Source organism: Micropterus salmoides, unplaced genomic scaffold, assembly GCF_014851395.1.
Source record: "Micropterus salmoides isolate LMB-PRFRI ecotype aquatic unplaced genomic scaffold, ASM1485139v1 Ms_hic_scaffold_16, whole genome shotgun sequence".
Lineage (NCBI taxonomy): Eukaryota > Metazoa > Chordata > Actinopteri > Centrarchiformes > Centrarchidae > Micropterus > Micropterus salmoides.
This window is the reverse complement of record NW_024040707.1, coordinates 29,410,381-29,423,523: the sequence shown is the minus strand read 5'-3', so window position 1 is coordinate 29,423,523 and position 13,143 is coordinate 29,410,381. Positions and strand designations below refer to the sequence as shown.

Genomic DNA, 13,143 nt, shown 5'->3' with positions numbered 1-13,143 from the left:
TCTGCCTCTTGCATGTGACAGCTTTGTTTTTCCAGAGGGAAATCTATCCAGACGTCTTTTTCACAATCACACTCAGCTTATTGGTGGAAACATATTCTGACCCTATTCCTCAGACCCACACAAACCCTCAGCGCTATGTGAGAGCATGGTGGATGAGGTAATGCTTTGTACTAAGTGCTTTGGATGTACTCTTTTAATATTGTAAAAATTTATATTCAGAAATTGGACATTGATTTAGGTCACTCTTATTTAGGACAAACGTATAACTTACTTACTTCAACAGTCACTTCTGTATGTTAGCTTAGGTATTATTAGTTTTGTGTATTTTTTTGATCACAATCTACATTTTAGGAGAATTTCGACCAGAGGATTCTCTGCATAGTCTGACCTGCTAACATTAGTTAACTGTTCAGTAAGGTGGTAAAGTAATTGTTTTCATCAGGTAAGTATTATGGTGAATTGGCAGTTTGGCAGTGTAAACATTTGCAGTCCTTTTTATAGCTGTACAGTAGCAGAATGTGATTTGCTTGTGTGTTATAGAAAGCGAGGACAGTATTCCTTAGTTAATCAGGTTTTGAACAAATAATCCATTTGATGATTTACTAATTTTATGCCGACATATTATGTTCTGTTCTGTAGGAGTACTGGACACCAAACAACCCCATGCAGAACACAATCATCCTTCTGATCGAGCAGATTGTGGTGGCACTGGGAGGAGAGTTCAAGCTCTACCTGCCTCAGCTTATACCACACATGTTGCGTGTCTTCATGCATGACAACAGCACTGGGCGCGGGGTTACCATCAAGGTGAGTGCAACGTGATACAGTTGGATGACAACATCAAAAGTCCTACTGTGTCATTAAAGGCATACACCTGGCTAAAGTAGTGGATGTCAATCTGTGATCGGAGTGTGCACCAAAGGCTGTTTAAGCTTGCTAAAGAGAGAGCTGCTGAACAAAAGCTGTTGTCACTCCTGCTAAATGTTTGTTTAGCAGTAAAATATTTTTGTGTTGTTTTTATGGTGTATAAGATGATAAACAAAATGTTGTTGTCATGTCAACATTTTCAGTTATATGTCGAAATGTGACTTGTGAATGTACCTGCAATTTATAATGTTTATAAAAAATGACAGGTTGATCCAAGTATGACACATGAAAGTTTTACAGATGACATTAAATTATAATAACAACTTGTGTTGAAATTTAGTAATTGCAGGTGGAAAAATGAACTGAAAGTATAAATTTGACAAATTGACAGGGTTCAGAAATGAATCCAGTAAGTCTGCAATTTAAATTGTGGTCACAGAGCTGGAACAGCTTTAAAAAACGTGCTTTCAGAAGCCTCAGCAGAGCCTTAACAAATACAGAATATTGCTTCAAAACAGGTTAATACCATGAATGCTTACTCAGCAAAGTGCAGACAAATTGCTGAAATAAAAAAGAAATTGAGTCATTTTAAAAGCTGCCTGCAATAAAAGCTGCCTGCTGTGACCTGGTGCATGGGCAGTATCATCAGAGAGAACTCAGTGTGTATACTTTTTAATGATGCACTCCCTGTGTATTGTGCCATGTTCCAAGCCCTAGTGCAAACCCAACATTTTCCATTTTGTCGCAGTCAATTTCTTAGTGTTTCCATTTACATAATTTAACTGGTGGCCTTAGCTTAAACCTCATTTCCAACTCTTGCTTTCCAGTTGACATGGATGGCAATTATTTAGTCCTGCCTTAATACATTTGATAATGCTCTGAGACTGTCACTGTGTTATCCCGATTTGTTTCTTCTTTACTGTTTGCAAATCTGGTGGATTATACAGGGTTTTTCCTGACTCAGAATGAGGCGGAGGTGGCACCATCCTGATTACATGCACACACATGCACACAACACTTTTTTTTTTTTTTTATATTTATTTTTTTACAAGTAATGCATTTTAGGAGTTTTAGTAATACTTGTTTGCTTGAAGAAAGCAACAGTGATCACGTTAAAGCATATTTTATAAAAAAAAAAAAAACATTAAAAAGATAATTTGTTCATTTACACAGTTAACAAAAATCAGGTTGTTTAAAATCAAATCAAATATAACATAAGCTCTTGTTTGCATTTAAATTTCTCAAGGGGTCTAGTTGCAGTATAGTTGATGTTAAATAAATGTTCATTCCAACAATCCCAACAATATTTGTTGTTACTTAAGCATGTCATGGTTAGGCTATGTTTGAGACTGAGAACATCAAATGCTGATATACTTGTAAACACTTTGATTCTTCAGGCAAAACATTATTTACACAAATGTCGATCTCCTCTTATTTTAGTATTTTGTATTTAAAAATTAATTCCCCGTTTTTACTTTTATAAGCCTGATTTTATTTGCTTTGATCCCTAATTTAAATTTTTTGCTTGTATTCGAAGTGGCAGTTCTCAGATGTAGGTGTGTAAATCAACTGTTATGTTCTGTAGTTGTGTGTTTGAACTTTCGTAATTGAAAATGTGGGGAAAAAGTTGACTAAAAATACTAAAAAGCTACTTTATTTCCTTACATTTCAACAAACGTACTCTGGCTTTGCAGTTGCTGTACAAGAGAGCAGTCTGTCACACATGTAGAGGTGCGTAGAGCAGCGTTCTCAAACGCCGACTGGCAATATAAAACTACTTTTTGTTTGTTTACAAGAAAAGTCATCAGGGTACCTTTTTAAATACCAATGTAACAAGAAATATTTCAGCTTAATGGTGAGTTCAGACAGAAATTCACTTCCTATTCATTTCTGTATGGATTTCAATCTAATTGAACTTCAACACAAAATTTTGAGACTCCCCAATGTTCAGCCAGTTTGAGAGATGGGCTTGGATTGACTTCTCAGTCAGGAAATATTGCTTCTTTATATTCTTATTTTGTAACTGAAAGGCACATACAAGCAGCAGAGAAGGGGGGGGGTACTGTTTGGCTGCAGTGAGTGCAGGACAGTGGCAGAGGTTAATGAAGGTAAAATGTTTAATAAAACACTATATATGTAACATATTTGTGTACTGTTGTTGTTAGCATGCTAGTCATGCTTGCTTCAGCAGTTTATGTTTACAACCTGACCCACACTATTTCCTATTTCCCCGCTTTTGGCTTCACCACACAAGTAAATTTCAGCTGTCTGATTTCGGTCTGACTCCAAGCAGGACAATCTCTATGCAAGAGAAAGATGTATAGGAAAGAGAACATTACTGACACATTCAGATGTGCTTGTAGTTGTTATCTGCAGATGGGTTATGTTGAGTCCCTAATAAAATATCCAAAACTAAACACAAAAGATGTGCTTTATATCTTCATACAAAAATATAAGGTAGTTGTATAGAGGAGCGTTAAAGTTTAGTGCCTGTGATTAATAATGGCAGTGAAACCGTAATATGCATGTCCCAGGATTGCATGACACAGAAAAATGTGTTATATAACACATTTGTTTGTTTAGGTCGGCCACTCTGCTCTCTTAGACATTTGACAGCTGTGCTGATTAATGGGGGAAAAAAGTGACATGTTGTGTGTTATAAATCTAGTGGAGAAACCTTACTAACTAGTTTGAAGAGATCATATGTCGGATTTGAGTAGATCACTTAATTTTGCATGTGTGTTTAAAATATACTTCCGTCATTCCATACTTCACAGGAGCTCAGCCCACAGTTGACTTATTGGGGTGCTGTTTTCTGTTCATGGTCTCCATTGATATCCATCATAACCATTCGGGTCTAAGACATTTACTTGTAATGCAATAGTTCAGCATAAACTTGTAGCTAACACACTCTCCTGTTTCAGCAGCTGCTGCCAGTAGTTGTCGGGCTTTTCACTCAAACCATCAAATCATGGTTTGGCATTGGGCACAGACCACAAAGACAGAATCATAAGAAGCATGGTTATCTAGTGCTCACTCCTCTGGTGCTGTTTTGTCTCAGAGTCTGAAGTATTAGATAACCCAGCAGCCCACAGTCTGGATAATCTTTAACTCAAGCTTGGGTCTGGGGACTAATCTTTAGCACAGGATTGGGGAACTGGGAATCGGGTTTCCCTCTGGTCTAAAGGAGAAGAAAAGAAAACTTCCATCATTTCAAGTAGCACCCCTCAAAACACACATGTACACTTTTACACCTCCACCTCGGCTTCCTGCTGTCTCGTCATGCGCAATTTAGACCGGAGGGGTGGAGGTGTGGGGAAAGAGCAGAAGTGATCATGGCGCATGGAGGGGGCTGAGGTGGGTTTGTTGGCTGCAACATGCGTCATCCTTAAGCCAACAAGCTATCCATGTATACGCATAGACACATGCTCCGCATAACAGTATGTGACTATTAGACCAAACTACAGAAACCTTTCTCAAAACACACAACTAATGTTAGATTTTTATTTAAGATGTGTTGTGGACCACTGGCTGGAAGTGGGCCTGGCCATAGTGATACGTTTATGAACTGTTGTGTCATGGGTCACGACAGCGTCAAAGCACCTGTGAGACATTCAAGTTAGGTGTTGACCTACCACAAACTGAAACAAGGCAAGACATGTCTGTTCTCTATAACAATGAAACCATTGATTTAATACAATTAACCTAAATGGTAGATGGTAAAGAATGTTTTAAAAAAACACTTTAATATACAACCAGGGACCTCAAGGTTACATATTACATACATCTTATAGTATGTGATGGCCCACCAGATTGTATTTCAGTTTTTTACTTGAAATATGCCATATTTGTAGCTGTACTGTATTTCATGGTGCTGTGCATGTGTGCTGCTGTGAAGTGACATACAGATAAGACATTCACTCATTCATTCACTCATAGCAATGCAGAAATAAAATAAAATGAAATAAAACACCGTCCGGCTTTTCTTTAAGGATTCCTGAAAAACAGCATTTAGCCATAACAAGCTCATTAAAATGAACTGCTCGTTTTAAGTGTTGTGGTATGTGGGACTGAGCAGTGTGTGCTCTCTTTTGCAGCTGCTCAACGCCATCCAGCTGTTTGGTGCCAACCTAGACGACTACCTGCATTTGCTGTTGCCTCCCATTGTCAAACTTTTTGATGCTCCTGATGTGCCCCTGCAGGCCCGCAAGTCAGTACGACACATGACCGTCCCTGTCCCCATGTAGTGGTAGTTTGGGATCTAGTGAGAAGTTAAAATCCATTTTTACTGGATTCTACCATGGATTTATTGATCCTAAATCTGATTTAGATTTTTTTATACACTAGTACCACAGAATTATTTTTAACAATAACAGCCCTGTAATACAAGAAAGAAGAGCAGGGCACAACATTTTAATGTGCAATTTCTTTGAAGAATCTAAAATGCAAACACTTAAACCTTTTCTCACATGGCCTCTAGGCTATTTTAAAAAGTCCTTTGGAGAAGTTGAGTGTTTTGTGTTTATCTGTTTTGCCTCTGTGTGGCTTAGGGTTGCCTTGGAGACACTGGACCGGCTGACTGAGTCCTTGGACTTCACTGACTACGCTTCACGCATTATCCACCCGATTGTTCGGACACTTGACAGCACGCCTGAGCTGCGCTCCACCTCTATGGACACCCTGTCCTCGCTAGTGTTCCAGCTTGGCAAGAAGGTAGCTATAGCTGTCCCCAGGGCTCTCTTTAGATGCAGCTATTATTCAGAAGACTAATTTCAACCTCACTCCTGCTGGCTTCACATGAACAGCATTTCGGTAACCCCCACCTCCCCAGTCTATATTACTTCCTGCTAGACTGCTTATGTCATTGACCATTTGGCAGCGGGGGGGTGGTGGTGGTGTTTATGAGAGTTGATGAGGTCACATATACCCCTCCCTCTCTTCCCTAGCTTTTCCCTCCATTATCCCTAAACCCTCCTATCATTTTAAGGCCTAACCTCAGAACCACCAGCACACGTGCAGCCGCAAACGTGCAGCGGAAGCTTTTGATCTGAGACTCATGGTGGTTAGATGCAAGCACAGGATGCTATTACTACTGCTGGCGAGGGAAAAGAGGTAGCAAGACTAAACCACATAAAGCACACATTTACCCTTTTATTTACTCTCCTTCCTTTTCCCCTTATTTTCAGTACCAGATCTTCATCCCCATGGTGAACAAAGTGATGCTGAAGCACAGGATCAACCACCAGCGTTATGACATATTAATATGTCGCATTGTTAAGGTAAGTCCCCTCAATATATGTTTTCTCAAAAACATTTTAAATCATCTGATACTAGGCACATTTCAAACATGTCTCCTGAATTTATGAGCATATTTTCATTGTTCTTTGCCTCTTGCCCACTCAGACCCAAACATTATAACCCTTCGTGACATAGAGTAACTGTACATGGTCAAGCAATAAATTATATAAACATAAATAAACAAAACTTTTTTTTTAATGTACACTGCACCATAAGCAAGTCATTACCATGCTCTGTTTATCAACAGTTATCACTCAGGAAGGAAATGCACTTCTTTGAGACCTGGTTAAACAATTATTCTGTGTGTGGGCTGTGTGTGTGTGGCCTGTGGTTGTTTGTGTGTTTTTTGTGGCCATAATAGGGCTATACTCTGGCAGAGGAGGAAGAGGACCCGCTAATCTTCCAACATCGCCAGCTTCGTGGTAACCAAGGTGATGCTCTGGTCAGTGGTCCAGTGGAGGCGGGGCCTATGAAGAAGCTTCACGTCAGCACTACGGCACTTCAGAAGGTCAGAAGGGATAATTAACATTTAACTTAAAATGACTGGTTTCTGATTTCTACTTCCATAGTAAAATGTAGAAGACGCAAATATTGCGTACAAGACCATAGTTTACTTGTGTTGATGACATACTGACAAACACACAGTGATAAATTTAAGGAAAAAACGAACAAATGAGCAGAGAAACATAAGGAAGGCAGATGTTTTCGTGCAGGGCACAAGGGCTCACTTAAGGGGGTGATGAGTGTATAATCATGGACTGTGGCCTCAATAGTCACCAGATCTCTACCCATGGGGGATTGACGGACGTGTTACACAGCGCACTCCACCTCCATCAACAAAACACCAAATGAGGCTGTCTTTTGAAAGAATGCTGTTCCCTTCTATGTAACATTTGACGACCTGGAGCAAAGATTTTATGTGTATATCTCAGCCAGATCATCCTACACACAGTACCTGTGACACTGAGGTCTGGAGAAACTGTTCCCTCGTAGTAGAAGTCACTTTGATGGATGCTTTTTGTCTCTTCACAGGCCTGGGGTGCTGCCAGGAAGGTGTCCAAAGATGACTGGCTGGAGTGGCTGAGGCGCTTGAGTGTTGTCCTGCTTAAGGAGTCGTCCTCCCCAGCCCTGCGGTCGTGCTGGTCACTGGCCCAAACCTACATTCCTCTTGCCAGGTACACCACTTCTATTGTGGTTACCTTGCCAGCTTTGTTTTTACTCCCTCTGTTTCATCTTAATTATTCTTTCAGTTTTTGTCACACTTCTTTAATGCCCCACATTTGTGATAGTCCAACAGCTAAAATAAATCCCCATTTTAATGCAGAAACATAACAGAATTTAAAATGCTGTCTTTGTACTTCCAGCCTCTAGTGTTTGTAAAGTTGAGCGGTTGTTATGAGGCCCCTCAAATGCGAAGCTGCTCAGTTACCAGCAGTACAAGACTGGTTGCACTAGCTACTTGTTTCTGCTGCTAGTATTAGATGTGACTGTGTCAATCTGTGTATGGTTCGTTCTTTGATTATTTAGTTTCAAAACCAAATCAGAAAAACCAAGCAGTTTTTTAGTTTTTCTGTTGTAAAACCAAAACAGATAAACAGAAAACAAAAAAACAGACAATCGGTTTTTCTTTTTCTGTTTTAATAACAAAACGGAAAAATATTGATTCTGATTTTTAATGGAGTACACGGATTAAAAGGTTCGGGTAATTTTTATTCAGCTTCTGTACACTGTTTCCACCTGACCTTTATTTTCTTTGTGAGATGGAAGAATTTAGAGTTTAAGTTTCGCGGCGCTGCGGAGAGCCTCCAGCTGCAGTGAGCACATGGATTAGGCTATGCGTAAATCAGGAGCATCGAACTTCATCCAGCCAGGGGGAACGACCACTGCTGGTTCCACTGTCAACACTACGCATATTAGGTCTACCGGTTAGGGAGTGGGGCGCTGGAGTGTACAGGGCGAGGGAGAGGAGAAGAAGAAGAAGATATACATTATACAGGGATTATTTTTTACAAGCTATAGAATAAGCTTGCTACTAATTGATTTGTTTCAGCAAATACATTTCACACACGGTGTGTCTTTCTTTTAATGTGTAAATGTTGTTTTTTGTGATCCCAGGGACCTGTTCAACGCAGCCTTTCTGTCTTGTTGGTCTGAGCTGAGTGAGGACCAGCAGGATGAGCTCATCCGTAGCATTGAGTTAGCTCTTACCTCCCAGGACATTGCTGAAGTCACACAAACTCTACTCAACCTGGCAGAGTTCATGGAGCACAGTGACAAGGTTAGCAATGAACTACTGCAGCTACATTAAACCACAGAATCACTGTGATGCATTTTTGACTGAAGTTTATGCATGCATGTTTTATTAGGGAGCTTGTAGGTCCACATCTTAAGTTGCATTTCCTAAATTCAACGTTTTGATATTAGGTAGTGCATTTTAAAGAGGGTGATAAATAAGGCATTTCCTGTATCAGTGAGCTCCTTGTGAACTTTGGATAGGAAGCTTAATATGATTTAGTAAGAGCTGTATTGCTCCTGAAGAGCCGTAGGTAGCTTGCATGGCAGCATCTGACATCAGTGTAAGAATGTGTGTGTAAAGTGCTGTATAAATAAAACAGTCCATTAAAATGTGTTGATTAAATGGATGTTCTGTTGTCAAACTAAGACATTATACCTCTCAACAATTGAGACCATCACGGTTGGGTAATAATATAGCGTTTCTACACGGCTGCTGTGAGGCTGCAGTAGAAACAGTAGTTTCCTATTCCTAACCAGTGGAAAGAAGGGCACAAGTGGTTTTCTGGAGGCTACCAGACATACTTTGACATGTTAACTCAATTACAAAGGCGAATTAATAGAAATAATTTAAATGCTACATCAAATGACCTTATTCTAGCCATTCACAGTAATTGAGTATAGTGTACATTAAATACAATCAGTGAGACTGAATAATAACTTCTATTGATGGTGCAAACCCTACTAATTGTTATTTTATACAATTTGTTTCCTTTTCCAGGGCCCTCTGCCCCTCAGAGATGATAATGGCATTGTGCTGCTTGGTGAAAGAGCTGCCAAGTGTCGTGCCTACGCTAAGGCTCTGCATTACAAAGAGCTGGAGTTTCAGAAAGGTCCATCTCCTCTCATCCTGGAGTCTCTTATAAGGTAGGGGATCTGAAAACCTCACAAGCAAACCTTTTTTAATGAGAAAAATGTGATGTTTATAAACAGACAAAAAGATTTTTTCTCCTTTTAACTGTTTTTTAATTTAAGTTGTTGTAGTGGAATCTAAGGAATATGTAGCCTCTTCAAAGTTGCTCAAAACATAATTCAGTGTCAGTGGATAGTAATGAATTGGATTTTTCTTTTCTCTTTCTGTCCTCATCATAAAAACTAGGTTTGACAGGTTTGCTTTTCTGATTCACTGTTATTGCATTACAAGTTATTGCTTAAAGATAAACATTAAACTATTCTTTCTCAAAGTCAAATTCTGATCAAATAAATACACAGATAAATTATATTACACATATCCTCATGTCCCATAACCCTTTGATATCTTCTGTCATCTTTTCCATTCCCCATTCTCATCCTTCTTTATTTCTTTGCCTTTGGCATGACATGGAGAAATCTGTTTTCCAGGCATCTAATTGGATGCTTGCCTCCTTTTCATCTATGAGTGTCTGGACTTGTGTTTCTCAGGGGCCTGTTTTCAATTTCTCAGGAGCCTTGATGATGATGAATGATGGGAGCCGGCGCTCTTGTGTTTTCAATATCCCCATCTGGTTCTCACCTCTCCAGGATTTCCCATAAAAGATCTAGAGGCCGGTGTGCAAAAAGCACTATGTAAAACCCGTCCCTACCGAGTCCTTGCTGTATTTAAATTGAAAAAAAAAAAAAACATTCATCATTGATGCACATTTTTTGATGGCAAGTAGGCACCGTCACTGCTATTTTAGTTCCTGATAAGTCATGGGGTTTGTAGATGAGTTTGCGATTATTGTTCTTTGTATTCTGTCATAATGGATCTTCAGTTAAAATTCAGGATATTATATCTGAATAAGTGACATACTTGTAATAGTAAAAAAAAATGTTGTCCTTGTTATAACACATGAATAATGTGTGAGGGATAATAAGAAAATCAAAAGAATTAGTTTGTGGTCTGACTATATTCTCAGGCCCCATAGCTTTGGATAGAGCCAGGAAACATTTTCTGCATTATTCCCAACAGCAGAAGAACACTGTTAATTTAGCTTCTGGCCTGTTGTGTTACTAATACAGCATATAGTGTTTTTAGTTGGACTTGGATTAGTAATTTGTTTGTGTTTTATTAAATCTTGTTGAATTTGACAGTATCTGGTAGGATGTGATGATGAGGTTTGATAGATGCTGGGTAATTATAAAGGTCTGTAAAAGTAAAGTTCTCCTTTATTTACAGAGCAACGATGAATATGGTGGTTCCATCATCACTGTAGTGACTGGAGCCGGGCCTAGTTGCATCTGGACTATAAAAAGTTTCTAGCTATAATGTTATCAGGCATCATGGATATACTTTGAAATGGAATTTTAAATGAAGTTTAGTATGTTCAGATGTATAGAGGGCTGCAACCAGTTAAGCAAAATCTCTCAACATCTCAAATGGATAGAAAGTGGGTGGGCATAATATTAGGGACACTCGTACAACAATGCAATCCAGTAGCCCTGTGTTGTACTACCTTTTATTCATGGCGTGGTATGACATTCTAATCCAAACACGTGTTTTTGTCAAATTCAGCAAATTTCTTTTCATGTCTGCTAGCTGTCTTTTGTGTATGCTAAAAAAGATCCAGTGTTTGCACACAGCCCCAGCTCTGTAAATGGGAAACAAAGTGTCTCAGACTGAGCCACAGAACACTTTTCCAGCCATCCCAGTAGGGGTTGGAATCACCAGAGGCCCCGCAATACGATATTATCACGATACTTATGTCACAATACAGTATTGCGATTTTAAATATATTGTGATGTATTGGAATTTTATTCCTTTTTTCCAACTTTAAATTTTGTCCCCAAAGGAAACTTCTTTTTTCTAGTAGACTGAAAAAGCAATAGATTTTATTATTATAGTACCAAAAAAGTAAAATTCTCATGTAAAATTTATATAATAAAAGATCGATACTTGGGCTCCGTGTATCGATACAGTATTGCCACAGAAAATATCGCAATACTATGCTGTATCAATTTTTTCCCCTCACCCCAACCATCCAGGATTTGTGTGTCAAATTGACTGACTTTTGAGTTTGCCAAGATATGTTGTTGTTGTAATTAGCTATAGTAGCAGGAGATTTGTGAATATTGCTGTGTGGAGCTGTGTGGAGCTGTAGTGCTGGGACTGGGACAGTCTTGTCCTCTCTGTATGTTAGCTTTTTCAGCAGCAACTGTAGCAACAACTAACCCACAATTTAGCTAATGCTAGTTACAAAAATAACAGGCGGAATGTGTGTGGGTGTGTGTAGGTGTAGGTGTGTGTAGGTGTATGTATATGTGCAACCCAAAACTTGCAAGGAACCTCCTCCATGCTTCACTGTTGCCTGCAAACACTCATTCTTGGTAAAGAATCAAATATCGATTTGATTTCAGGGCTCAGCGTTAAACTTTTTTGCTACTGACCCCACCGGGCCAGTTGATTTGAAACTTACTGGCCTGAATTGTTACTGGCCCTCCTTCCAAAAGTTACTTATCAGTGTTACAATAAAACCAAAGACTTATAAGTTATGTTATACTGTTAACATGTTTAATCGGTTATTAAACACATCCTGAATATATAAAAGCTAAACTAAAATGTAATCACAGTTAAAATTATAAAAAATGAAAAAGTTAACAAAACAATTTACTTTTAAAACAAAACCTACTAACAGACTCAATCACAAGGTAGTCCTGCCCAAAAACATATGCATTATCATCCATTTCCCCCTAAATAGAACCATAATTTGCTCAGTGAACATCATGTTCAGTAAGAATACTTGGAACTAGCGACTGAGACCATAAACTCATTATGAAAGTGTTTACTGAGGTAATAATTCAGATGAGAAGTAGCAACATTTTACCATTATTTCTAATGCAGCCGGACTTCTATTTGCAACCAGCGGACTCGCCCCCTGCTGGCCGTTACAGAGAATGCAGGTTTAAGTTCCATCTGCATGGTTTCACTGTCAGGACCCAGAGGTTGCCGCTTGATTAAAATTAGAGACATAACATTTGACAACCACTCGTCACATAACTACAGATCTGGATTGGACAACGGCGCGCGCCATGAGCTGCAAAGCAACTGCAGGATGTTTCTAATACATTTTTTTAAAATACTAATGTGTTTGCACTGGCCCGATCAACTGTCCCGACATTGCTTTTTTACTGGCCCTGGGCCATCGTGCCACCGTCATTGTCGAGCCCTGGATTTAGATTTTTCTTTTGTTCACTCACTTTGTATTTTGGTTATTGATAAATATAATCTATTTACATATCTATTTTTGAAAGCATTCTTACTTTATTGCATTTTTCTACACCTGCTTAACTTATAGAGGGTATGTGCATGATGTCACAGAACGCAGTTACGCTCACTGAGTGGCAGAAAGACAAGCAGCAGCGTTAGCTTGAATCAGCTAAAACACAAATAACACATCTAAAATGGGAAAGAGCTGGACCACTGGTTCTTTGTTAAGCAGTTAGGATCACTGTCAAGTCCCACTGCCTTTAATTTGAGCAAATAATCACTTGTTTTACTCCCAGTTTTCTAAACGCAGCCATGGTAACAGATGTTTTGCCAGTCCAATGTGATCCGGAAGGGGAAGTGACATCAACGCATACCCTCTATACACAACGCTGTGTGTGTGTGTGTACATACACAAACTACGAATGCACCGATTATTCGGCCACTGAAATGAATCCGTCGAAAATGGCAAAAAAGCACTTTCGGTGTTTGGCCTAATAAGTCAAAAGAACAAATAAATTTTA

The 13,143-nt window shown here is 39.1% G+C and overlaps 1 protein-coding gene across 1 annotated transcript in view; it reads left to right on the top strand.

Moving 5' to 3' along the window:
• The window catches only part of LOC119905919 (serine/threonine-protein kinase mTOR), a 101,920-nt gene that overhangs the window by 20,648 nt on the left and 68,129 nt on the right, over positions 1–13,143 (top strand). The window contains exons 17-24 of the mRNA XM_038723321.1: positions 640–807; positions 4,965–5,077; positions 5,418–5,580; positions 6,054–6,146; positions 6,527–6,673; positions 7,198–7,340; positions 8,281–8,443; positions 9,179–9,324. Of these exons, the coding sequence (XP_038579249.1) occupies positions 640–807; positions 4,965–5,077; positions 5,418–5,580; positions 6,054–6,146; positions 6,527–6,673; positions 7,198–7,340; positions 8,281–8,443; positions 9,179–9,324 (1,136 nt within the window). The remainder of the gene's footprint in view (positions 1–639; positions 808–4,964; positions 5,078–5,417; positions 5,581–6,053; positions 6,147–6,526; positions 6,674–7,197; positions 7,341–8,280; positions 8,444–9,178; positions 9,325–13,143) is intronic.